The following is a 27,383-nucleotide window of genomic DNA, read 5'->3' as shown; positions in this document are numbered from 1 at the left end:
TGGTGCAAAAGCCACATAATCCTCATCAGGAGTCTACCCGGCAGCAAAAAAAAAAAAAAAAAGAGAGAGAGCAATCCATTCCTACAGAAACCTTGGAGCACCCGGAATTTGCATTGCTGAAGAGAAAAGTAATGATTTAATTGAGAAATGCTCAGAGAAATAATTACTGGAAATAAGCTGTTTCTAAAGCTCCCGAGTATGACTTTAGGGAAGTGGTGAGGACACGTGAACTTCTACTCCATTACGTAAAGTGAGTGTAATATTCCTATAAAAATGGAAATACATGCACGAGGGAAGTGGAAGAGTCTCCCTGTCATCCCCCAGGCTAACGAAAAAGAGGAGGAAGGAAAATAGATTCATGGAGAGGCAGTAGAGATGGTGAAATTATTTATTAAGAAAATCAAAAAATTCTGCTGTGTTCATTCCCCAGTCACTCAGATTTTTTAATTCGTGCCCCTGGATCCCTGGCAGTGTCCAAGGCCAGGCTGGACGGGGCTTGGAGCACCTTGGATGGTGGAAGATGTCCCTGCCCAGGGCAGGGGTGGGATGGGATGAGCTTTAAGGTCCTTTCCAACCCAAACCAATCTGGGATTTTATCGTTTTTGGAATGGCTTTATACAGTTTTAGAAGGAAAGCTGAAACCCAGAGCGTGGACTCGGCCCGCTTTGGAGTGTGGTTCTGCTGAGTGGGTCACTCATGGAATCAGGGAATCTCCTGAGCTGGAAGGGACCCACAGGATCACGGATCCAGCTCCTGGCCCTGCACAGACACCCCAAAATCCCACCCTGGGCATCTCTGGGAGCGCTGTCCAAACTGTCCTGGAGCTCTTGGGAATGTGCCCATTCCCTGGGGAGCCTGGGCAGTGCCCAGCACCCTCTGGGAGAAGAACCTTGTCCTAAAACCCACCCTAAACACATCCTGTCACAGCTCCAGGCGTTCCCTGGGTGCTGTCCCTGTCACAGGGAGCTGTCACTGCTGCACGGAGTGCCCTGTCCCGTGTCACACCAGGCCCACACGGCAGAGTTCAGTTCAGTTTTATTTTCCACTGTATTCGAATGATACATCATGCAGTCTGCCAGTGTATCCATCCATCTCCGACAGAACTTCAGCACGAAGATAAAAGACTTCTCTCCACGGGCTGGGGGGAGGAGGAGGGTTCAGGTCTGCTATCAAGAGTTTAATACAGTTCAGCATCATCCGATGCAATGGCAAAAAAAAAAAAAAAAAAAAAAAAAAAAAAAAAAAATTAAAAAAAATTCCCCTTGTTACCAGCAAAACGTGTCCACCATTTATTTAATTTTTTGTTTGTAGGTTTTTTGTTTTTTTTTTCTCCTAAATTGAACACTACTTTAAAGATACACAGAGCCCCGAGAATACACATCTGCAGCACACGTTTACACACTTTACAAACTAGACAGGGCTAAATCTACAGAAAGCCTCGGCCCCGCGGCTGCCATCCCGCACAGCGGATGGTTCCCACAGGCACCGTGAGGACCAGAGTCACAGCAAGGGGAGATTCACATTGTCCTGCCCGTTTGTTTCCCTCTTTTTCCCTCCCCGTGGAGGAGTACTTCAGTCGTGGTTGTGTGAGGTATTTCTCCTCCAGTGACGGGAAGCTGATGAGCCCTTTGCTTTTGGACCTTCGTCGCCCGTTATTTAAAGGGTTCTTGGAATAAAAACGCCTTCAAATGAAAATTCTTGGGTTTGTTCATTTTTCAAGCCTTTAGGCAGGGTTAGGTGGGGGATTGGGAAGGAATCCTGTGAGAACAGTGAGGCTCTGGCACAGGGTGCCCACAGCACCTGTGGGTGCCCCTGGAATGTCCAAGGCCGGGTTGGACAGGGCTCGGAGCAGCCTGGGATAGTGGAAGGTGTCCCTGCCCTCCCATGGCAGGGGGTGGAACCAGCTGATCTTTAAAATCCAACCAAACCGTTCCATGATCCTAGAATTTATAAAGATTACAGGCAAATGTGCATCTTAGTCCATTAGGCTTCATAAAGTGAAATTGAAAAGCTGCTCAAGGCTCTGTGGGCAGGAATTTCTGTAGCAAAATTTTTATTTTGGTGACTTATTTTTAAGTTTTCAGTGTCTTCAGGATAATCTGAATCTCACCCTTGCTGAGTTTAATACAAAACTTAAAAAAATGCATCAGCCAAGGTATTTCCAAGCTTAAAACTTTCCTTGCTTTCCAGAAAAAAAGTCAATGAAACATGAACTCAAGGACAAACACAAGATATTTGAACATATCATTAAGAGAAGCTCGAGTGAGCCAGAAATACTTTTTAATTACTAGCAAAAAGAACAATATGCACTTTAGTTCCATCCGAAATCCGTTTTCCATTCGGGAATGATATTTCCACCCGAATTTGTCCCATGCATGACATTTTAAGATGTGAAATTTCATTTGCGCTGTACAAACCACAACTTTAAAGATGAGCCTGGAATAAATAGAACACAACACTCAAAGAGCAAAGAAAGGAAGATGGGGGTCAGGAAAGAGCAAGAGACAGGTTCTGATCTCTGCAGAGCAGATGTGTGGTTTTTTTTCTTTGCAGATATAAAATGTGAAAGCCTTAAAAATGGTACAAAAGTCGAATATACAACACGCGATACAAACTGAAGTTGCCTAATTAAAAATAGGCTTCAAAAATAAAAATTGATACAAGCAGAGCATGTCCAGCTGAGAATTCATCCCTTCCAATCATTCGGTATCTCAGGTGTTTAATTTGGAGGATTTTAGCCTAAGGCATCTTTGGGGGCATTGATGAAAGTCCTCCTGCAGTGTTGGTGTAGAAGGGAACTCGGAGAATCTTCATCGTTTTGCTGCTGGTGGCACTGACTGGCTGATCAGCACCAGCACGAGGAAGAGATGTCCAAGTTCACTTCTCCCTCAAGCTGCAGGGAGCTGGCAGAGCTGTCCCCAAAAACCTCCTGGTGATGCCTGGAGGAATCCAGACCATTTGTTGTCACAAATGCCACATTTACAACAGAATTCCTTACTGAGCGCTGAGAGACACAACAAAAAGTTTGCCTAAAGTACAAAAATCTTCGACAGCAAATAAGCTTGGGGTCTTTTCCTAGAACCAAAACCAAGAGGATTATTAATTCCTAGTAGAAACCTCAGCTCTGACCAGCTGGTAAGATAGCAGAGAGTAGTTCTGAGTTAGTGATTTTATTAAAGATTGCATATGGCAAGTTCACAGTTCATTCTTCTGGCAGTGCACATGCACGTAACGAAAGAAAATATAAAACTTTGGAAAATACAAAATAAATTAAATACATGCAAATCTGCAACTTCATTAAATATGTTTAGCAAAATGCTCCCCCAAAATAGTGCAACATTTAAAAAAAAAAAAACCAACAAAAAAACAAAACCAGTTAAATTAAGTTCAACTTACTTTATAACACCCTAATTTCAGTAGTAAAAAAAATATCTAAAGTCAACTCACAATCTTCCAAAACGCTCTACGGAACTGAAGGGTTCTACACCTACACATTCAGAAATTTAAAAAAGAAAAATAAAAAAATCCCAATCAATCTCAAATTAAAGAAGAGCAAACGTCTGCAAAAGAAGACCAGAGGGCTACGCTTGGCCGGAGCCTTCCTGGAATTGCAGCTTCCCGGAGCCTTCCTGGAATCCCGGTTTCCTGGAGTCCCACCTGCCCCAGGAGATGTGGAGGGAGGAGGAGGAGGAGCAGCACCTTCAGCCTGCCCAGCAGAACCTTCCCAGAGCAATTCCAGTGCCCCCTTGCTGGGAAGATGGAAATTTGCTGCCTGAGAGATCCAAGGGAGGCTTTTCCTTCCCTCTGGAGCACTAGCGGACCTTCCATAGGATGAGTGGATGTAGTGGCTTAGAGAGACATTCCCTTTCCCTGGCAATGTGCTCCTCACTTCCCAGAAAAAAAAAATAATAATTAAAAAAAAATCCCAAATTTGGTCTGCAAAGGACAGCTCGAGTGTACGACTCTCATCTCCTTTTGGATTTTTTTTTTTTTTTTTTTTTGAAGGAAGGGTTTGGAGGATTTTATTTTCCTTTGTTCTGGTAGGGGACTGTTCCCTCCGGGATCTGAATTCCGGTGTGAACAGATCGGGGCTTGTCTGGGGAAAGGGGGAGGGGGGGAGATGCTTGTCGGATTTTCCAAGGCAAGGTTTCCACAGCATTCTGAACTCCTTCATAAAATTCCTAGGGAACAACTCTTACAAAACACGTGGCTAAGCCATCCCACTCCAGGAAAACCCACCACTGCAGGGAGAACTACAAGGAAATAGGAGCTTAATTTTAAAACAGGTCACACAGATGAATTCATGGAACTACCAAACTTCAAATCCTAGGTCTATACTAACAGATTTCTCTGCATCCCGTTTGTTCTTTACCAGGTACTGCAATAAAGGTTATTTTATACAGTCCAAAGATTTTTTTTTCTTTTTTTTAAATCAGGATATTACAAATGGTTCTTTGGGGAAATTTCCTTCTGAAAATGTTAAGCAGTAAAATTAAACCACATAGCAGCACATTTTCATCCCCTCAAAATACAAAATAATATGTATATTATACAGGAAATCAGTCATGACGGAGCACAATCACCTGCCTTTGATGGCACTTGGTCATTGAATAATTAATTCCTCGATGCCAGAAGTCGGGAATTACCGATGCCAACGAAGGACTCGGAAAAAAAAAAAAAACAAAAAAACCCAAAAAAAAAAAAGCATCACTCTGAGTGGAGAAGCCCCAACCTAAGCAGCGCCAAGGGCTCGTGGAATTCGGAGTGGCAGACTCCCTGTCATCCTTTGCCTGAGGTGGGAATGTTCCAGACGTTGTAGGAGGATCTGGAGGAGCTGAGCTGGACACTTCTGTACACGTGGAGATCCTACGAAGCTCGGAGTACCTGGAGCGGGGCGGGACGTGGAGCGGCTCGGAGAGGGGCAAAAAAAAATACCTAATGTGACTTAATGACAGTCCTTAACATGCTAAAGTGGAACTGACCTGCCAGAGAGAGAGAGAGAGAGAGAAAGGGAAGGAAAATCAGCGGGTTTGGGGGGATTAGAAAGAAGAGCACTCACATGGGATGGGCAGAGCCCAGTGAGACGAATCCGCGGTCACGTTAAAAAAAAATGATGGAACGTCACATTAAAAAAAAATTATTTGGGTCTCACAAAATGAGCCAATTCTGATGGAATTCACTCTCTGCCACCTGTAGCCTGGAATTATGTCTCACCCAAACACCATCGAAAGGTCTAACTTTTTTTTTTTTTTCCCTCCCCTTTAATTTTCTGTTCCTTTAATGGGATTTTTTTTCTCCCGGCTCATTGGGTGTGCACAAGAGCTGGTGTGTGTTGATCTCATGCAATAAGGGGGGAAAGTAACAGCAGCAGAGTTTGAAAATTATAAATCAGAAGGATGAAAAAATACAAATTCAAAGCAATCCTTCTGTTCTGTCTCCCAACAGAGATCTTTTCCTGATATATATATACACATATAAAAAGCATTTACAGAAATATCTAAAATATTTTTATATAATATGACAATATTATAAAAATATACTTTATAATGTTATATATGCACATTAGACAAGCACATTTTATTAAAACCCACGTTTTTTTCTCTTCCATCTGCTGGGTTAATCAATCATAACTCTGACCAGTCTAACAGCACTAAGCGTGTATTATCTTTATGGTGAATAATGAATGAACACAAGATAAATCTCTCCTCAGCAAATGCTGAAATAGGAACCTCAATTTTTACTTCTCTGCTGTTAAATGACTATAAAAGAAAGTTTTGTTCTAATTCCAGCTGGGTAGAGCTGCACCATTCCAAAGCACTTTCTGCAGAGCACAGGAATGTCTCACCAATAATCAGGAAATAATCTGGATGAAGTTTTCCCTGCGCTGGCAGCACCTTTACTAACACCCTTACTCGGACCCCTGGGTTTCAATCCAAGCTCAGAATTCAGATTACTCATATATTCCCAATTTTGGCAGCCAAATAGTTGGAATTTACCAACCAAACTCTTAACCAAAGGACCAAAACTGAGGAAAATTGACCTTCTCCAATCATTTTCCAGCCTCCTTGGACTACACCTCCCACACTTACTTCTGGGTGTGAGCAACAAATCTAGAGCACTCTGTTGGAATGGTTTCATTCCAACCTGTAAGGCTGCCATTCGGTTTTCAGATTTTTCCTATTTTTATTCCAGAAACCCCAAGTCTGTAACTTTATCCAGTTTCTCCCGAGATCTTCCATCTTCTTTTCCTCCAGCCTCATTTCCCCTGGTGCTCCTCTGCAACGTGGCCTGAACCTGCTCATTTCCAAAGCCCTCAAATCTAAACCTCAGCATCTGAAATATCTGGCATTTTATGCCACCTGATTGCTTTTTCTTGACTTCCACAGTCCTGTCTTGTTACTACAAACCCAACTCCTTTCAAGTGTGGTTATTTTATTAATAACTTTTTATTAATCTAACGTTTTTCATTTGACATGTGTGGCCTGTTAGAGTCTGACTCTTCTTTTTCCTGCAGCTGGTAAATTAAAGGTGCATTTATTTGAGGCAGGTGGCAGCTTTTCTTCCCCTCAGAGTAGCTGTCCCAAGAAATGTTTAGAAATCTTTGACAAGGGCTCTCTGTATCCCACTCTTTGCCAGGTCACAGAGGTGGGAATGCAATGAAGCAGATGGACAGAGGCACCTGACTCCTGAGGTGGAAAAGCCAATTTCAGACCAGAATGGACAAAACCACTCAGCAAAGCCTTGCTCTAATTTATCAACAGAGGAAATATTTGTTGCTGGAAGCTCGTGGCAAACACAATGAGCAGGAACAATCCCCCAGCACAATAACAGCTTGAGTGTGGCGTGATGGATGCTTGGCATGCAAGCCTGACATGAAACATTCCCAAAAAAATGCTCAAAACACCCAGGAATGCCTCGAGGAGACCACAGACCATGAAGAGAGTCGTGAGACAGAATTAATCCTCAAGGAGGGCAAAAAGCCAGACTTGGAGGGGGCAAGTTTTCTGTCCCCAGGCTGCTTTTCACAGCCACTCGCTGCCATCAGGCTCTTGGCATGTCTGTGGCATAAAGTGATCATCTAAAATACTGCAGATATAAAATCTTGCCAATAATGAGCATTTAAAGAAAGAAATGGGAGGGTGGAGTCCATGGAACAGTCTCCTGGGAACGTGCTGCTCATCTTTTGCTTAGGAGAAACCCTCAAGGTCTGGAAATTAAAGTAAAATATTTAGGTGTTTTTGTTTTGGTTTTTTTTATGAGGAGAGCTAAGAGTGCAAAGTGTGCCAAATGGTGACACTCAAATTTGGAGCTGTCTCTTGCTGCCACTGACAGCTGCTCCACCCCTATCCCAGGCTGGAATATCCCAACATGGAAACACATCCATGGGACAGAAAGCAGATGATGCTGGCAGAAGGAACCTCTGGAACTCTACTTTTACTACATGAGTTTCATACCTCTACGTGTGCATTTCTGTCCAGATTTACCACAGCAATTCTTAAAAAACTTCTGAAGTGTTAAGTCATTAAAATAAAACCTCTCCTCAATTAAGGCACTCAATTAACGAGTACTGTAACTATCAGCAAACAACTACTAACAATAGAAAAAAAAAACCTTGCTGTGGGTCTCCTAAAAGCAAGATGAGATGTAAGTGGACTGAGTGATCAGTGTGAGAAGAGGCTGAGTGAGTTACTCTGGCCTTACCTCTCATTTATTTGGTGTTGTGGTAGTAGCTGGAGTTGGACATCCCTCCCCCTCGGATGGCGTGGACGGCCGTCGGAGAAGACGCTGGGTAGTGACCAGGGCGGATGGGCTTGGCTGCAGGGGGAAAAGAGGGAACAAACAAGACATTTTAGCTTTCATGTTTTAGCTTTCCACCTCCCTCGTTGTTTCCCAGCTCAGGGCAGCGTGGTTTCTAGTCCAGCTGTGCGGAACACAGCACTCCCTGCCTTGGCCAACAACAAATACACCCGTTTTCCTGCTGGCAGATCCTTTTTCCTGCTGGCAGAGCCCTTCCACCTTCCCATGCACTGGATCTGCAAAGATTCTGGACTGTCTAACAACAGAGGGAAGTGACTTGGTGAGGCGGTGAGGCACTTTTTATGTCCCATTTACACCATTCCAGAAGATGCCAAGACAAAGCTTGTATGGCTGCCTACAAGAGAAGCATCCAGGAGGTGACACTTTGTGTGCGTGATTCTCCCTCAGGATTGAATATCCCAATATTGTCATCTCCATCTAAACCATCCTCCTTCAGCAATCTCCACAAACCATTCCAGGAATTGCCCCGTTCCTCTGTTGTGCGCACCCATTACACTGTGCCTCGGAGATATATCAATGTCTGAATTTACAAAGGAAGACTTTTTTGGGAATTAAATCACATAGAGGAGTCATCAGGAGAAAAAAAAAGAGAAAGGGAAAAGGTCCAGAAAGACAAGAAAAGAATAAAAGCAGAGAGAGAGAGTGTGTGGGGGGAGGAGGAGGAAGAAAGCCAGCGACTAATTTAAGGAGACAAGTTTTCAGGTCACTAGAAGGGCACACAAGACCCATTATGCCCTTTATTTACCCAATGGAACAGCAGAGCCTCTTTAAACCCGAGGTGGGGCAGATTCCACGGGAAAAAAAAAATATAAAAAAGCGAGGCCTTTGAAGATTCCTGTGCAGCAGAGGAGAAACAGTCCCTACATTTTACACTCAACCCTCAGCATCCAGCCCGAGCCTGGAGCACGTGGGCAGCCCCTTTAGCTCCATGTCCTCACCAATTTGGGCGGAGTGTGCTCTCCGGGCCATGTTTTTGGCTCTCACGGCCTCCTTAATGCGATCCACCTCCTGCTGGTAGCGCTTGCGGTCGCGCATGGCGTTCTCCTTGGCCTCCTTCAGTGCACTCTCCAGGGCCTTAACTCTCTCTGCCGTAGCTCGAAGGCGTTTCTCCAGCTTAGGAAGCTCGCAACGAAGATCTGCATTATCACGTACCAGCTGCGGGGAAGGGGGTTCAGAAGGAAAGGAGGTCAGAAGAGAGTGGTGAAAATCTCCTCAGTAGAAATGGCGGGAAATCGCCGCACAAGGAGGGAGGAAAGGCCACTGTTCTCTCCATATGTCAAGTAGTAAAATTAAACAAGTTTCTTTCAGAAATTGATATAAAAATCTTTGTTTAAAGAGAAATTTAGAATGCTCGGAGCTGGAAGGAGTCTCAAGGTCAAAAAAAGTGGCAGAAATCTCCTGCCATTTCTCTGAGGAGAAGTCTTCTCACAAGGAGAGAGGAAACACCACCCTGCTCTCCAGATGTCAGGTAGTAAAATTAAACAGGGTTCTTCCAGAAATTAATGTAAAAATCTTAGCTTAAAGAGAAATTTAAAATGTCCTGAGCTGGAATGGACCCACAAGGTCAAAAAAAGTGGCAGAAATCTCCTCAGAGAAATGGCAGGAGAAGTCGCCTCACGAGGAGAGAGGAAACACCACCCTGCTCTCCAGATGTCAGGTAGTAAAATTAAACAGGTTTCTTCCAGAAATTAATGTAAAAATCTTAGTTTAAAGAGAAATTTAGAATGCTCTGAGCTGGAATGGAGTCTCAAGGTCAAAAAAAGTGGTAAAAATCTTCCTCAGAGAAATGGTGGGAGAAGTCGCCTCACAAGGAGAGAGAAAACGCCACCGTGCTCTCCATATAACAGGTACTAAAATTAAACAGGTTTCTTCCAGAAATTAATGTAAAAATCTTAGTTTAAAGAGAAATTTAGAATGCTCCGAGCTGGAACGGAGCCTCAAGGTCAAAAAAAGTGGCAGAAGAAATTTCTTCTCTTTCTTCCTCAGAGAAATGGCAAGAGAAGTCGCCTCACAAGGAGGGAGAAAATGCCACCCTGCTCTCCATATAACAGGTACTAAAATTAAACAGGTTTCTGCCAGAAATTAATGCAAAAATCTTAGTTCAAAGGGCAATATAAAATGTCCTGAGCAGGGACAGACCCACAAGGTCAAAAGAAAGTGGCAAAAATCTTCCTCAGAGAAATGGCAGAAGTCACCTCACAAGGAGGGAGAGAACTCCACCAGTTGCTCTCCACACCGTGTGTACTAAAATTAAACAGGTTTCTTCCAGAAATGAATGTAAAAATCCTGGTTTAAAGAGAAATTTAGAATGCCCCGAGCTGGAATGGACCCACAAAGGATAAAATCCAGCTCCTTACGCCACACAGGGCACTCCAACAATCCCACCCTGTGCATTGTCCCTGCTCAGTTTTACTCACAAAATTCACTTGTCTGGTTGAGGAGTGATATTCATTTAAATTGTCCAGAAAGATCAAAGAAAAATAGTTTATCCCATTCTACAAGATTCCACAGAGCTGGTCCTGAAAGATGAGGACTCCTCAGGACCAACCCTGCCACCTGACAGCCAGATTTGCTTCTCTACACTTCAAAAACTGCAGCACAAACTCTACATTTCCTCAGAACACAGAGATCTCCAGGATTTTGCAAGCCCTTGATCAACCTCCTGATTTTAAAATAATAATGCTTGAATATATCTTACAGACAGCACCAGGGATCACCCCAAATTCATCACTTCCAGTGGTTCTGATGTGTTCACCTGTGTTCCCTACTCAGCCATGTGGGAAAACTGGGAACTTCACTAAGAAATCACTTTCAGGCCTGTAACTATTAATATAATGATTATAGGCAACTCTGAATTCATGCACTTCCTCAGTTTAATATGAACCTGAGCAAGGTCTATCAATTATATAAATCACATCTGATTTCCCACGCAGCAACAGCCAAGAGAGGATTGATTTTTAATAAACACAAAACTCATGCAAATGGGCAGAAAATCCAGCGCAGTTTGTGCTGAACAGCTTACACCACTGCTGGAAGTCAACAGGAATCTACTCCAAAGGAGTGACTCTTGCTTTTCTGGAGTGAAAAGCCGATTAACAACCACATTAATAATACAGCAAAGCAACAGCATGTCCTGACATTCACACGTTGTTTAACAACCAGAGCGTTTGAAACCTGCTGGGCCAGGCTTAGTGCCGGAGAAAAACACAAACAAGCTAAAAAAACATTGTCACAATGTGCTTTTTCTGCAAGCGCAGAACCCTTGTTGTGGGAAGTAGTTTAGGACACAAAATCCAGTATCAAGTCCAATGTCACTTTTCTCTCTAAGTTTCCTACGAGATGTGAATTCCAAGTTGATTTTGAGTAAATACACGCTAATGAGAGCTATAAAAATCCATACTTGAAACCCAGCAGATGCATGAAACGAGTGCAAAAAAAAAAAAAAAAGGCAAAATGGTAAAAGAAAAACCACTTTGAACATGTCCCAGTTTCCACATTTAGAAAGTAGGTCTTTAAACCATCTGTTCCCTGGGAATCTCAAACCCCCAAACCTTAGCAGACACCTATCACAGTCCAGCATTTCCTGCTCTTTTGGCACTTCCACAGGAATAATTCAAGCGAATCTGGGAGTGTGGGTCACTAATACAGCTTCAGGAGAGTGCAGTGCACAGTGTCATATCACTGCTCAAAAAAGAAATCAAAACAGCTTTCGTGTTTTGTGTGGTGTGCCTGAACAGTGGGACACAGCTCCAACAGGGGTGATTTTAGGGAGAAATTCTTCCCTGTAGGGGTGGGGAGGCACAGGGAAGAATTTCTCCCTAAAATCTGAGGAGATGGAGAAGTTGTGGCTGCCCCTGGATGCCTGGAAGTGTCCAAAGTCAGGCTGGACAGGGCTTGGAGCAGCCTGGGATAGTGGAAGGTGTCTCTGCCCATGGGACTGGATGGGCTTTAATTCCAAATCTGGGATTGTATGAAACTGGAATCCCATGAAGGAGGGAGGACACAGAAATGGAGAAACCCAGAAATGACCAACCTCAGCACCCCAGGGAGGCACCAGCCCTTCAGCTGCACAGAAAACCCCAATTCCACTGTTTTCCTTGAAAACTCTGCTGGCTGAAGCCACCCGAGTCACCTCCAAGGTGCCTCTGAGCAGCTTCAGAGGAGTCAAATTGGGGATGCACAACCCATCCAGAAAAATGCTATTTTTATGTATTTCCTAATGCCAAAACGGGTCTATTTTCACGGGAAAAAAACTAAATCCTTATTTACCACATTCCTAGAAGTACAGGGAGTGGGAAGAGCAGCTCTAACTCCTAATGCCAAGGAGTTTAGTGGGTACCTTTTCCTCAGACAGCACAGGTTACCTTCCCAAATCACCCTTGTAAATATTAAAAAAAAAAAATGCATTTCTGGAGGGAGGGAGAGGAGGGGAAGGACGGAAATCAGGGAGAGGGAGCCTTTACCTGTTTGTGAACTTTTGTAAGTTGTTCCAGGTTGTTCTCAAGAAAGGAAATCTTCTGCTTCTGCGCCGCGCTTCCACCTCCATCATCACTGTCCAGCTCAACACTCTGCACACAAAACTGCAGCCCTCAGCAAAGCCAGGCACAGACTCAAGGGGAAGCTCAGCTCTTTGGAAAACTTGAGCTCCCCAAAGGCAGAAAAGTCTTACAGAGCCCCAAATTTAAGAGAAATAGTTTTAACTCTCTGTTTGATACTTAGGAGTCACATTTCCCCTCACACAAAAAGCCAAATTATTTTTAGTGAACAATTATGGGGGAATCCTGAATAGGAAAATCAGGTAATACTAAATAATTTCTGAAGCTAGTCATCTTTGAGAATTTTGTAGCTGAAGTGCACTGGATAAGTTCATTTGCCTCAACCACCAACATTTTCCTTATCAAGTTAGGACCAAATAAAAGCTGATAAACATCAGAACAGTTTTAATCTTGTTTCTCGCTGCTACTAAAAAAGACATTATCCCATTTTGTAAATGCATGCACTAAAGGCTTCCAGCAAATCACAAGAATTCTGCAAAAAAAAAAAAAAGAAGAGGAAGATCTGGGTTTAAAAGAGCAGAGTTTTACTTTTTTAACACGGGTGGTAAGATCCTGGACAAACAGTTTGCGCAGATTGTGAAGAGTCTGAAGCTCCCTTGCCTGGAATAAAAATAACAAAACAATAATTAAAAAAAGAAAGCACAAATTACTAGGGCATAGTAGATGCTTTGGTATAAAAGTTCTCCTCGGATTTGAGTTGGTAACAGGAGAAAAGAATTCTGGATTCTCTCTCTAGGAATCACATTGGCCCACTCTGAATGCCACAAAATAAACCCCATCCAGCCCCAAAACCACGCTGAAGAGAACAATTTCCCCAAAATTGGTAAAAAAATCCTTTTTTAAATTTTAATTTAGGTAGTTCAAAGCTGTTTGCTGAAAAATTACCATATATATCACCAGGGAATACAGACAGAGGGGGAAATAAAATGTATTTAAAGTGTAATCAAGACCTACCACTGTTTCCTCCAGCCCTTTAAGGTCTTCTCTTGCTTGTTCTCTTTTATCATTAAGGAGTCTGGGAAGATCACAACATGGAACACAAATCAATCAGAACTAACAGAGGAGAATCAACCAACCTGGAGCAGCACATCTGCAGGTGGCAGCAAATTGTACATCTCTAATTATGCTTTTGATTGCCCCAAATATCCAATTTTATCACGTGGAAGGGCTGAGTCACCACCTCCATCTTTGTGTCCACACATGGGATTTTTCTCTCTCATTTCCAGGAAAGGATTCCACTCAGACATCTGATTTAAAACTCCCAAAAAAACAACAAAACCCCACCAAAAATCCCCAACTTCTTTCATTTTTAAAATCATGCTGGATTCTCATTAAGGAATGAGAGATTTTAACACTTGCTGGGATATTTTATAAAATCAGAGCTCCAATAAACTCTCCTTGGCAGTTATCAAAGCCACTATTGAAAAGCGTGTGATATAAAAATAGACAGTAATTGGTAATTATTTATTAGTAGTTCCTGCTGGATTTGCTACTGAAATGTGATTATTCCAACACAAATCCCTCTCTCCAGCACATTTTCCATGGACACATGGAGAGGCTCAGGGGTACCAAGTGAGGAAACTCTGCACTTACATGAGCTTTTCCAGCTTCATTTCTCTTTCCTGGTCTTCAATTTTTAATTTATCATAATCAGCACTGAGCTTCTCCTGTTCCAGCTGCAGCTTCTGGTTCATGCTGGAAATGGGAAAGGAAAAGTCAACACAGCTCAGCCTGAACTCCAGGAGAAAAGGAGAGTGAATTTCCATGAAAAAAAAATAATAGGATTGGGCAGAGAAAAAGCAAAGCTGTAACTCTCTGCTGAAAAAAATCTAGAAGAAATGAAGCACAAAGAACGTGAAGGACATAATTTTAAAATATTGGAGAGCAATTGGACACAAATTGTTGTTGGCATCTTTCAGCCTTGCTTCATCATTTCCCTACAGTTAATCTTTGGCCACACAGTAAATAGGATAGAAGATTGCCTAGATTTTGGAAAAAGAAGAATACAGGAGCAAAATGTAACAGGTTGGTGTGTGAGGAAAAAAAAGCAAACACAAAAATGTGTGAAAATGGGAGCTGTTGGAGTCACCCAGACTCTCAGAAGGACTGGCTGCTGTGAGACAATCCCAAAATCTTCTTGGGTTCGGTGGTGGCTGAACTCGATGACCTTAAAGACATTTTCAATCCAAATAATTCCATGATCCTTTAAAAACCTGCTCTCCTGCAAGCTCCTCTCACCTACTGACCTGCAGGTGTAACATTACCCTGGTTGTTTTTTTTTTAATAAACTCCATAATTTTATGGTCTTGTTAAAGCTCCCCAATAAAGAATTAGGCCCTGTAATCCACCCTGTAAAATAATTACAGGCTTGGCTGCTGCGTGTAAGGACAGAACCGGCAAAGAAACATCAATCAAACCTCACAAAACCAACCCCAAAGCACGGCAGGATGGAAGGAGGGATGGAGAAGGGTGAACTCACTCCCTGATTTCATCGATGATCTTCTGCTTCTCTTCGATTTCGTCCCTCAGCCTGGACAGCTGCTTTTGGTGGGCTTCCCTGTGGGTCTCCATCTGCTGCTCCAGAGCCTTCTGCAAACACCAGAGGTGGAATCAGAACCACCCAGGGACACACAGCTCCCTCTCAGCAACCCCTGGGTCTGAGGGAAAACCACCAAATCCACTCAGGGATCTGCCTGCCCTTTCCTTCTGGAATCACAAAACTCTCTGCCTGCTCATCCAAGTGTTTAATTCCCATTTTAGCAACAGATGTGGAATAATTTTAACTCATTTTCTGGCAAAAAGTGGCACGTGAAAACCCATTGGCCACGAATGACACTGATTTTACACCAATCTTATTCCTCCTATTTATTCACCCAGGAAATGCTTGTACAGCTCTACCTGTGACAGAAATAAAACCCCAAACCTCTTGAGAATACTTTATCCACAGCCCTGCTACCGAAATTGTTATTTAAATTTAAATTCTAGGAGTAAATACACCTCGAGCAGCATGAAAAACTCGATTTATCTATTTAGATTACTAACAAAAGACATTATTTTCTTTCTTGGAGCTGTAAGCTACAACCACTTAAATCACAACTGCTTTAATAACTTTACAACTGCTTTAATCACTTAAATTTTTAATAAATGGGGGAAAAGTTCTGCAGCTGGCAAGCCTCTATCACTATCCTTTTAAAACTGTGTTTTTCCTTGTCTGCAATTTGCAACCCCGTCGGAACAACTCATGACTGCAAACCTTTCTTGGCATTCCAAAGGAAAAGTACCAGAAAGCAGGTTTATGTATTTTATTATTATTTCCAGGAGATAATCAGAATTCCAGCCAAACTTTGGGGAAGTGGCCTCTTTTAAAATCAGATTTATAAGTAGCTAAATCACATTAACCCCAGCAACCTCATTCACCACTGAGCAAATTGACTTTCAGCAGAGCTCCAGCAGCAAAACATTAGTCTAACACAGAGGTGAATCAATGTAATTTTTGGGCCATGTGAACAGGAAGACAAAATTCCACCCCAGTGAACAATCCCACCATGGAATTCCCTCAAAATTTTCCACTGTGCCAAACTGTACCTTCATCTCCTCTGCATCCTGGAGTCGTGTCAGGTGCTCCTTCTCCTTGTCCTTGAAGCTGACTTCGTGCATTTTTTCTGTTTAGAGGTGGAGACAGTTTTAATTTTAAAATCCATATTTTAAAATAAATTTAATTTATTCCAGGAGATGCTATAAGGATTCTGTTCTAACAGCACAGGAGATAATAAAAAAGATAAAAAATAAAAAAGTAAAAAAAGTCTGGTCCCCACCTTAGTGAGGGAAATTCCCTTGTGCAGAAATCCAGAATGATTTTAAGGGTGCAAGGTTAAAAATTTATGTAATCCAGGAGTTCAGCAAAGCTACGAGAACTTCTTTTGATACCGACACATTTTCCACATTAAATTGGAAGGGGAAAACCAAGAAAACCTCGAAAATTAGGTCAGCTGGGAAAATGAAGTGAACTTGTGCACATCTGTTTGGAATGGGGCAGGGATTTTGCAGAGGTTCAACTGAAATTTAGATAAATCCTCATTAAATCCCAGATTTTTACAGAATATTTAGCCAGATTGATCGGTGCTGTTAGCTAAAGGATCTTTGTGTGGGGGTTTTATAATTTTTCACATCATTAAGGGACAAATTGAGTCTTCTGAGACAGAAACGAGGAGCACCAGACCCAGAGTTGTACCTTGAGCACGTAACTTGGCCAGCTCCTCGTTGAGGGAGTCCTGGGACTCCTCCAGCTGCCTCCTCTTCTGCTCCATGTTCTGCATGTAGTCTGTCAGGGATTTGATCTTTGCCTCGTGCTTTAAAGGCAAGGAACAGCAGTGAGGCGGGAGGAGGGATTCAGGGAAAACTGTCCCACAGTAAAGGAGGGAAAAGGGAAAGGATTTCCACATCTGGAGGTGACGACTCCGAGAATTCACAGCAGAATGTCTGGGAAGGAGCTGAGAGGTCAAAGCAGGCTGTGCTTTTGGAGGTCACACTGAGCAGGCCAATTTGGAATTCAGGCAGTAATCCCAAAATATCCCTGGAATGGTGTTAAACTTGGTGTTAAACCAACAGCAGCAGCTTTGCAAAAGCAGCTGGGCACCAGCCTCGAGGTGGCAGCTTTGGGATCTTCAACCTGCAGAAGCTCAAGAAGCTCTTGGAGAAGAAGCTGAAGCTCAAACTTCGAACAAGAAGTTTGTTGTCGACAGAAAACAGCGAAGTGTGTAACGAAAACGCTCAAAACGGAATTAAAAACACCCTTAACCCGAGGATGAGAAATTAATGCTGCCTGGATTTTCACACCTCACCTAACAAGGTTCATTCCTCCGGGGTCGGGAAGGGCAGCAAAGGCTGGGGGAAGGCAGGAGCAGACCCACCTGGGAGATGAGGAGCTGGCAGGCCGCCAGCTCCCTCTCGCTGGCGTTCATCTTCCTGTTGGAGTCCATCTGGGCGCTCTCCAGCTGCTTGCTCCGGTTCACCAGCGACTTCACCTCCGACTTCATCTTGCTGATGTAGAGCCTGGCCATGGTGAACTCCTCCTCGATCACCCCGTTCACATCTGCCAGCTGAACACACGGGGATTGCACACGGGGATTGCCCCAGAGCTCCTCCTGCTCTGGGAGCCCCGCTGGAGGCTTGTTCTGGGATTTGGGGTGGGCTTACAGGCCAGGGGTCATTCAGAAAGAGAGGTTGGAGAAAAGTATGAATTATTGCTGAAAACTTGAAACTCATATTTGGAGGACAAAAAAAAAAAAAAAATCAGAATTGGGACCTTTTCACAAAGCAAAGAGTGCTTATTATATTAAGGAGACATCCTCCTTTAGAAGTTTTGGGTTGATTTGTCCTTTTATCTTGTGCATTTTATTTGTATTTATCTTGTGTATTTTATTTTTCTTTATCTTGAATGTTCTGTTCTTATTTATCTAGTGCATGTTATTTTTGGGAATTTCAAACATTTCACATTTGTGTGAAGGGATATGATATAGGGATATCACATCCAGGTATTAGGCTGGATTTCAGGGAAAGGTTCTTCCCCCAGAGTGTGCTGGGCACTGCCCAGGCTCCCCAGGGAATGGTGACAATCCCAAGAGCTCCAGGAGTTTTTGGACAACACTCCCAGGGATGCCCAAGGTGGGGTTTTGGGGTGTCTGTGCAGGGCCAGGAGCTGGATCCATGATCCTGTGGAACTCCAGCTCAGGAGATTCCACTGAGGAGCTGTGCAGGTTCTCCCTGAGCAAAACCACACCTCAGCTTCATCAGCTTCCCCTTTTTTTTCCCAGAACTGCCAAGGAGAAGGGAATATGTGCTGCTCCTTCTCCCAAAAATCCTGAAAAATGAGGCTTCTTCCAAAATTTTCAGTCTGCTCTGAGATTAGACACATTTGGAGAAGATGCTGATTGCCAACAAATTTGAAACTATTCTCCTCAGTCTGGCCTTATTTTCACTGACAGCTGTTCCCTGAAGTGCTGGCATCTCGGTTCCCACAAAAAACTTGTCCCAAACTGCCTCTGCCTCCATTTGCAAAGATCTCCCCTGCCAGTCCCTGCTCCTCCGGCCACCAGAGGCTGCTGTGACATCTCCAAAGGCTGGAGGAATCCGCAGCAGCACAGGGACAGCAGGGATTGTGTCCTCTGCAGCAGGACAGGCTGCAGCTCCTCCTGACCCGAGACAGCCTTGGCAGGACAGCAACAAAAAGTGAACTAAAATTAACAGGAATGTGTTGAAGGGAATTTTCATACATCTCAAACATGAACTTAGTTTTAACCACTATTTTCCCTGTGGTTTTAAATGGACATCAACACCGCCAAGGAGATTTTGCAGGCCATGGAAAGTTCCCATCGCTGCCATTTCGCAGTGACCATACAAATATTTTCTCTGAAACCAGCGTTTTGTTCTTCTACAAGTGTGACAAAGTGAGCGGCCACCTCCTCTCCTGTATCCCCAAAATCCCAAGAGCCACAGAAAGGCAAACCTCAAGACAGGGCTGACCAAAACTTGCACCAAACTTCAGATCAAAAATTGGCCACCTCAGAAGCCAAAGTGTTCATATTCTGGGAATTCTGAGTTGTGCCAGCTAAAGAAGGAGTTGGGCTACCTGTGCATTGTTTTGGGGGAATTCAGAGCCCCCATTCATCAGTTCAGTCACTCCCAGATGGGCTCTGGCCCCAAAAACTGAGCAGGGAGTAACTGTGAGCCCAGACAGGGAGCCTCTTCCAGCCAGACAAAGAGCCCTGTACGTGTCCTCCTGTGTGCTCAGCCGGGATTTACACAGAATGTCCTGGGAGAAGCACTGCTGGATCCACATCTCCCCCACCTCCTGATGCTCCCAGGGCTGCAGCCAGGCTGGCAGAGCTGGGAATGTTCCCTGGAGAAGGGAAGGCTCCAGGGAGAGCTGAGAATGTTCCCCTGGAGAAGGGAAGGCTCCAGGCAGAGCTGGGAATGTTCCCCTGGAGAAGGGAAGGCTCCAGGCAGAGCTGGGAATGTTCCCTTGGAGAAGGGAAGGCTCCAGGCAGAGCTGGGAATGTTCCCCTGGAGAAGGGAAGGCTCCAGGCAGAGCTCAGAGCCCCTGGCAGGGCCTGAAGGGGCTCCAGGAGAGCTGCAGAGGGACTGGGGACAAGGGCTGGAGGGACAGGACACAGGGAATGGATCCCACTGCCAGAGGGCAGGGCTGCCTGGGGGATTGGGAATTGGGAATTCCTGCCTGGGCTGGGATTCCCAGAGCAGCTGTGGCTGCCCCTGGATCCCTGGAATATCCAAGGCCAGGTTGGACATTGGGGCTTGGATCACCCTGGGACACTTGGAGGTGTCCCTGCCCCTGGCAGGGGATTTAGAACCAGAAGAGGTGTAATCCCCTTCCAAGCCAAAGCCCTGTGGGATTCCCTGATTTGCTGGAGTGTTTTCCCTGCGGGAGGAGCTGGGGGACAGAAGCACAAAGCCCACGCACGGTTTTCACGTCGTTGGTGCCGATGATTCCCCCGATCTCCCCCAGATCCTTCAGCAGCAGGTTCAGGATTTCTGTGGCTCTCTTCTTCTGGTGGTTGCTGAGCTCCTGCAGCTGGCCCAGCTCCCTCTGGGTGGCTGTCAGGGCACTCTGGAAAGGTTTAAAAACAAGAATTACCCTCCCCTCTGCAGGCTGGGCAGTTTCCACGGGGTATTTTCCTCGTGCCTGCTGGCACAACGTAGTGACACATCCAGTTCCACCTTGGCATAATCCACTTTCACAACTCACTTGCCACCAAAGGCTACTTTGGATCTATTAAACGTGGCAAATCCGCTCAGAGTCTGATTTGCATAATACATCAAAGGAGGTTAATCGCAGAGAAATAGGTAGGGAGGGATAGAAAATTCAATTTTTTTCCAATGGATTTCGTGGTAATCTGTTTTACTGGGGGAGATAACAAAGTCTTTAATGAAACAGATATGTTAACAACAGCTCCTTAAGTTGGTGCAATGAATTAAGGGAAAAAAGATGCTTTAAGCTACTAAACCAATCTTGATTTTCCTTTCTTTCCTCAAGATCAGGACACATCAGCTGAAAAAGCCGATTAATTTTTTTTTTCCCCGATTCCTTCCTTGAGATCCCTTGGCTCCCTGTAAAATCCCACAGCGCAGAGTCCAGAAAACCACAAACTGCTGCCATTTGCAGGAGGCAGATTTTCACAGCTTTCTTGGCAAAATACAGGTTTTAAATATCCAAAACACAGGATGGCCACTTCTCACATCCCCTCCCTTGCTGCAAGAGCCACAATCTGCCACCAACTTCCACGGAGCAGCTTCTGAATTCCCTTCATTTCATTAATTAAGGCAGGGAATTTGGGATGGTTTAGGGAGCAAGGAGAGAACCAACAAGCACCAACAAGTGCCTCTTACACTTTTCTGTGCCAGCTCGTCCGCCAGCTGCTCGTTGGTCCTGGTTTTGTCCTCCACTTCCTGGGATTTCTGGTCATAGTTGACAGCCAGCTCTTCCAGGGCTTGGAGCACCTCCTTCACCTCGTCCTTGGCTGCCTCGTTCTCGATCTGGAGCCGGGTCAGCTCCTCCTGGATCTTCTCATAATCCCTCCTCGTGGAGGCCAAAAGCTGGAAGGAAACACCACAGCAGCACTAAGGTGTGGATAGAGCCACAGCTGGCCTCTCATTTCTTCCAAGTGCAGCTAACAGGGAATCTGCAATTTGCCATAAGCTGACAAGCAATTTGCAAGTTCCCACATAAAGCTGGTTGGAGAATGGAGAACTTCTCATTCCTTTTGTGCTCTTTTGTGCACTTTTGACACAAAAGTTCCTTTGACACAACAATCTATTCGGAGGGTGAAAAAGAAGTGCTACCTGTAATAACAGCAAGGGGTTTGTCCCATGAGAATCAGTAAAGAAAATGTGTTTACAGATGGCATGTAAATATTTTAACAATCAGAGAACAGGTAGATTTGATGGACAGGTAAAATATCTTTTACTAACCAATAGAATAATTAACAAGAATTAACCAATTAAAGTTGTCCATGAGGTTTGTAAAAACTGTCTAAAAGAGAGCATGGGGCTATAATAAATGAGTCTTCTGAAAACTTGATACTGTGTCATTCTGTGTGCCTACAGTAACACTAAGTGACCCAAAAACTCCTTCAAAAGATAATATTGAAAAGGAGAAAAACGGGCAAAGAGGGGAAAAAAGAGTGAGCACAAATCGTGTGTGCAGGAGGGGAGAAATCCTGAAACCATCACCAGTTTTAGCACAAAGCATTTGAAGGAAGCACAAAAAGAAAAAAAAAAAAAAAAAAAAAAAAAAGCTCTGGACTTCAACAGGAAAAATCTTCACCAAATCCTATTATGACCCAAGAGTGAGGCAGAGAAACTGATTTTAAACAGCGTCAGGGCTCCAAAGACGTTTTGTGCCCTCAATCCAGCGCTGCAGCTCAGCCCTAAAAAAATGCCACCAAGTGAAACGTTTGAGCAGAGGCTCAGGGCTTTGAGCTGAGGGAAAAAGACTCTCTGAGGCGGCCTCAAAGAGCTGGTGGCTTTTACAGAAATATTTCGATAAGCAAACCTAAGACGATTATTCCCAGTTATCATCTGAAGGATGATGCCGAGGACAGATCATCTCAAAAGAAAACACTGACTTCTCACACACACACACACTCTCTAGTGAGTGTTTCCAAGCTGGAAAACTTATTAAATTTCTTCTTTCAGTGAGTTTGAGGTTTCAGTGATTGTGGGAGGTCGCTGCCTTAGTCCTGTCCCTTGAACCAATGCTCAGTGGGAGGGGAAAACCTTGAAAATTCAGCTGTGGTGTCCTCAGCACAAGCCCAGCCCTGCACCGAGAGATGATGTGAAAATAAATAAAAGTGACACCTAACATTTACTGCTAATACTGCACGGTCAGGAATAATACCAAAACCAGGGCTTGACATGGCATAAAAAGCATCCAAGAGGGAATTACAGCAGATAAAACCAGGGCAGGAGATGTGAGAGGGCTCCATGCTCATCCTGACAGCAAAGGCTGGACACTCACTCACTGAATTCACTCCTCTCTGAGAAATGGATTTAGGATTGGTATAATATTGGAATAAAACCTTCCCTGCTGAAGTGTTTTGGGTGAGTTTCTCCTGATCTGCCCACCAAGCAGCTGAGATCCCCAGAAAAAAAAAAAAAAAAAAAAAAAAAAAAAAAAAAAAAAAAAAAAAAAAAAAAAAAAAAAAAAAAACCCAGACCACCCAAAAAGCAGAATATCCCAGAAGAAATGGCTTTTTTTTTTTTTTTTCCTTTTTTTTTTTTTTTTTCTTTGAAGCTCAGAGTGGAAAATGAAATGGCTTTTTTAAATTTTTTTGGCTGGTGGAAAACAGCAAAGCAGGCAGGGAAGCTCTGGAGGCTGGCACGTGCCCAGAGAGGCACAGAGAGGATTCAGATGTAAAGGGAAAAAGGGAAATTTATCTCCCTGCTAATGCTGCAGCCTCAGAAGTGCACTCACGTTATGGAAAAAGCCATTGCATTGCCAGAGCCAGATGGCATGTAAATATTTAAACAACAAAATAGCTTCAAATTATCTCCCTGCTAAACACAGATGGAACTATTATTTGCATTTACTTAAGAAATTCGCTGTGTGAACATCAGCGCGGCTTCAACCAGGGCTTCTGCATCACCTACAGCATAAACAGGGAGAGGCAATTCTGGCTGATACGGTGTGGAAAAAATGGAGCAAAAAGCCACCAAAAAACAAAAAAAAAGAAAATCTGTAAATAAAGGGAAAAGACCCAGATCTGCAGCACTTCATGGATCTGTCCCAGGTGGGGATGGAATATTCAGAATCCCCCAAAAACACCCACCTTGAGCAGCAGCCAGAGGTGAAAAAGGCACCAAATCTCCCTCCCCTCTCCCAAAATCAGCCTCATCTGCAGCAGGACTCAGGTTTCTAATTAACCTGCTGGCTTAATCAAACAGAAATAAGGGCTGGTTAATTAGGGGGGGAGCAGAGTGAGGCAGCTGCTGGTGGATCAGTGAGCTCATCACATCTCCAGGGGAGAGCAGGGACGGCTGATGTGGGGAAAAACACCTTGAATAATAAAAAAAATCACCTTCTCCCTCCCAGGCAAGAGCTGAGACGAGGCAGAAAAAGGCTCTGAACAACAGCAGCAGCAGAGGTTTTGTCATTTAGCAAAGCTGGATGAGGAATTTGCAAAAAAAAAAAAAAATTTAAAAAGGGGGTGTGGGGGAAAAAAGGACCACTGAAATCCTGATTTATCTTCCAGGGGTGAGGAATAATTGTGTCAGCTGCTCCCAAGCAGGAGGGATGCTCATCACCCCAAAATCAAGGCACAACTGTGAGGGAAAAAAAAAAAAAAAAATCTGCCTCAGGTGAGAAGAGGGATGTAAAAAAGATGGGAAGAAGAAAAGGGAGGTGACACAAACTCATAACACACATCAGGAGATAATGGTCTGAGCAGGCATAAAATGCATTATTATTATTATTAATATTATTATTATTATTATTATCTTGTTATTGTTATTATTATTATCATCATCTTGTTGGATAGATGATAATATTTAATAATATTACTTTTTAATAATATTAAATAATTTATAATCTTACATAAGAGTAATAATTTTATTTAATAATATTACTTAATAATATTACTTAAAAAGATTTAATAATATTACTTAAGAATAATAATTTTAACTATTCTGGTTTGCACAGGCAGCAAAGTGACCCAAAAACTCCTTCAAAAGATAATATGGAAAAGATCCAATCAAGCTGCGGCAAGAGAATGAGGAGCTTCATCTTGGCATAAAAGAGAATAAAATAAAATAAAATAAAATAAAAAAGCTGGGGGTTCCCCTAGCCAGGACAAGTCCCCAGAGGGAGCAGCTGAACCCTGAGTGATGAATAAAAGAGGATTATAAATTATTTTTTTCTCTTATAACACCTTGGAAACCCTTTCTGAGGGGCTGGATACACAATAAAAGCAATTCCTAATAAATATCTCAGCAACATTTGGGGAACTTGGTGTTGCTGCCTCATTTTGCATCCTCAGAACTCCTCAGAGAAGGGAAAGTTCTGGCTGAGCTCAGTGATGACCTTCCCCATCCTGAACCTTCCAAAAGTTTCATTTTAGGGACAGAAACGCTGCAATCAAACGTTTGAAAGGAACAATCTGAGATTTCACAGCAAATCCGTGGCACCACCAATTCTCAGGGTTTTCCATCCCACAGCTCGCTGCCTCTAATTACCAAAATAATGCTGATTAGTGATTTGATACCAGGAAATCTCTGACTCCCTGCAGTCCACAGTGCCTGGATGCCTGAATGGGCACAGACACATCAAAAAAAAAATCCTGTTTGGAGTGAAAAATCCTGGCCCCATCCTCCCTTGGAGCTCCAGCATCACTTCCCAGCAGGAGGGATTGTTATTTCCAGGAGTTTCATCGAGGCTTAGTGAGAATATTATGAAATTTTGAGTTGAAACCTGGCTTTTTTCCTACTTTTCCCACTTGAATTTTAGCCAGTTAATCTGAACCGCTGTGACAACCATTAAACAAGGGGCTCAGGAGAAAAATATAAAGGGTTTTTTTTTTTTTTTAGGTTGGTTTATTTATTTTAGTTTCTTACCTCCTCTTGATCCAACATTTGCTGCTTTAATTTTTCAGCCAACTGGCTCTGCTGGTTGATTTCATCATCCTGCAATCAAACAGGGGTGGAGATTTTTTTTAATTTCTTTTCACAGCTCTCATTTGATCACTTTTTATCTCCCCCCTTTCTAGAAAAAAAAAATAAAATTGGGGAATAATGCAGCAAACTCTGTGAGTGGTATGAGGGGAAGGAAAAATAAATATACATAAATAAATATACATAAATAAATATACATAAATAAATACACATAAATATACCCTAAATAAAATAAATAAGGATACACAGAGATCTGCAGTAAAAGCTGGTATAAATGGTGATATTTTGGGTTTGGGGTGTTTGGGATCAAATATGTTCTTTCTACATAGAAATGAATATCAAACATCTTCATTTCCCACAGTCCTGTGCCATATTAGGCTCAGGGGGAAATTCAAACCTGCTGCCACTTCCCTCCAGAATAATTTACTGGCCTTTGCTGCTTTTGATGAGGAAAGTGAAAGAATGACTGAATTATTTTTTTTTTCCTTTTCCTGATCAATATGTAAAAGCTGGAGATTGCTACTGGGGATGCAATCAGAGAAAAACTGTCATTTCTTCCAGAAAAATTCTCTTTTCAGTGCCACCAACACTGCTGTACAACCAGACTGTGCAGGGAGACCAAAAATAAGATTTAAACCCAATTCCTTTGTGTCCACAAAGAGCCAAACCTCCATATTAACAGGCAAGGACACACTGGGCACTTCTCTTTCTGCTATTTTCCTGCTAATTACAACTGAATTTTAAAAGTGAATATTGATTCCTGACGGGAAAAAGGGATTCTTGCCTTTTTTCTTTTTTTTTTTTTTTTGTTTTGAGGCAGCCTTTTTGCTGCCCTCATCCAGGGTGCTGAATGGCTTTTTTCTGGACCCTTTTTTTTTTTCTTTTCATCTTCCCACAAGCCAAAGCTCTTAATGGCTGGGGAAGGGAATTGCTGAGAGCTTTAAGTGATGCCACTGATGTGCAGAGAAATAAATAAATGAGCCACCTGCACTTTGGGCTGTGTCTGCAGCTCCAGCCACACAAACAAAAGGGGATGGGGATGTGTTTTCCTTAAAATTTTAATAGCTGGGATTATTAAGGACAGTCACCCTTTTTGGGGGTTTTGTTTTGGGGTTTTGTGGGTTTTTTTGGTGTTTTGGTTGGGGGTTTTTTTGTTGGTTTTTTTTTTTTTTTTCTTTGGGGGGTTTTGGTTTTGGTTTTGTTTTGTTGTTGTTTTTTTTTTTTTTTGTTTTTGTGGGGGTTTTTTGGGGTTTTTTTGGGTTTTCTGGGTTTTTTTGTTTTGTTTTGTTTTGCAGTTTGCTGAGGTATTTTACACAAATCACTGAAGGGAAGGGAAAAGCCTGAAGTTAAAATTGACAGAAATCCTGGCTGTGATTTCCTGGAGAACAAGAAAAGGGGGTGGAGAGCTGCTTTTTTATGCACTATTTGGAATTTCCCAGCGTTTTCCAGTTCCCAGCGCTGGAGGAATTGAGGGGTGGGGGGGAAAAAAAGCCACCAATCTTGGCAATAATTCTGGATTTCCACCTGGAATGAACCATTCCCACCTTATCATCCAGCTGCCTGTAGAGGCTGGCGATCTCCTCGTCGTATTTCTGCTTCTCCTCCGTGGAGATGCTGGCCACCACGGGGGTGATGTTATCAATGATTGGGGTGTTATCACAAGGCTCCAGGTTCTTCTGGTCCTTGGCACTGATCTGCTCCTCCTCTGGCACGGCTTCTCCTGCAGGGACACAGCTCAGCTCAAATCCTGCCATCCCAAAGCCGTGGATGGTCATTCCCGGTCGTTGAGGGGCTCAGGGGAGCCAAAAAAAAGGGGAAAAAAGGGGAAAAAAAAGGGGAAAAAAAAGGGGAAGAGGAAGGGGAAGGGAAAGTGGAAGGAAGGGGTGAAAGGAAAGGGGAGAAGGAAAAAGGGAAAGGAAAAGGGGAAGGGAAAGAGGGGGAACTGGGAAAGGAAGGGGAGGGACGTAGGGGGAAGGAAAAGGGGGAAGGAAAAAGGGGGGTAAGGAAAGGGGGAAGGAAAGGGGGGGCCGGAAGGAAGGGGGAAGGAAAAAGGGGGGAAGGAAAGGGGGAAGGAAAGTGGGATGGAACGGAAAAAAAAGAAGGGTAGAAAAAAAAGGAATGAAAAAAAAGGGAAAAAACAAAGGAATAGGGAAAAAGGGGAAAAGGAGGGGGAGAAAAAGGAGGGGAAAGGGGGGGGAAAAGGCGGACAAAAGGGGGGACAAAAGGGGGGGGAAACGGGGGGGGGGAAAAGGGGGGGGCAAAAAAAAGGGGGGGGCAAAAAAAAGGAGGGGGGCAAAAAAAGGGGGGGGGGGGTGGGGGCAAAAAAAA

General features: G+C 43.5%; 1 protein-coding gene and 1 long non-coding RNA gene across 4 annotated transcripts in view; both read right to left on the bottom strand.

Annotated features, from left to right (window-relative positions):
- Positions 1 to 27,383, bottom strand: part of LOC136363751 (uncharacterized) — a 196,827-nt gene that overhangs the window by 106,870 nt on the left and 62,574 nt on the right. The gene's annotated exons all lie outside the window — the stretch shown is intronic.
- On the bottom strand, positions 4,124 to 26,845 carry LOC136363743 (kinesin heavy chain-like). The gene is made up of 15 exons (XM_066323207.1): positions 26,600 to 26,845; positions 24,999 to 25,067; positions 20,778 to 20,984; positions 19,852 to 19,998; positions 17,285 to 17,473; positions 16,606 to 16,723; positions 15,960 to 16,036; positions 14,854 to 14,963; positions 13,968 to 14,069; positions 13,329 to 13,389; positions 12,903 to 12,974; positions 12,282 to 12,386; positions 8,757 to 8,973; positions 7,702 to 7,815; positions 4,124 to 4,982 (listed from the first exon to the last, which is right to left on the bottom strand). Exons 1-14 carry the CDS (start codon positions 26,828 to 26,830, stop codon positions 7,709 to 7,711), a joined length of 1,812 nt encoding a protein of 603 aa, XP_066179304.1. The 5' UTR covers positions 26,831 to 26,845; the 3' UTR covers positions 4,124 to 4,982; positions 7,702 to 7,708.

The sequence above is a fragment of the Sylvia atricapilla genome, chromosome 7 (assembly GCF_009819655.1).
Source record: "Sylvia atricapilla isolate bSylAtr1 chromosome 7, bSylAtr1.pri, whole genome shotgun sequence".
Lineage (NCBI taxonomy): Eukaryota > Metazoa > Chordata > Aves > Passeriformes > Sylviidae > Sylvia > Sylvia atricapilla.
Note: the sequence above shows the minus strand (reverse complement) of the source record. Positions and strands in the feature narration are given on the sequence as shown.

Bases quoted from the DNA above. Each gene is read 5' to 3' on its own strand.
- LOC136363743 (XM_066323207.1), bottom strand. From the start codon at position 26,830: ATGACCATCCACGGCTTTGGGATGGCAGGATTTGAGCTGAGCTGTGTC. The intron at 14,070-14,853 runs GTGAGTTCACCC...TCCCATTTCCAG, and splicing joins ATCATCGATGAAATCAGGGA to CATGAACCAGAAGCTGCAGC. The intron at 8,974-12,281 runs GTAAAGGCTCCC...CCTTCCCCGCAG, and splicing joins TTACAAAAGTTCACAAACAG to CTGGTACGTGATAATGCAGA.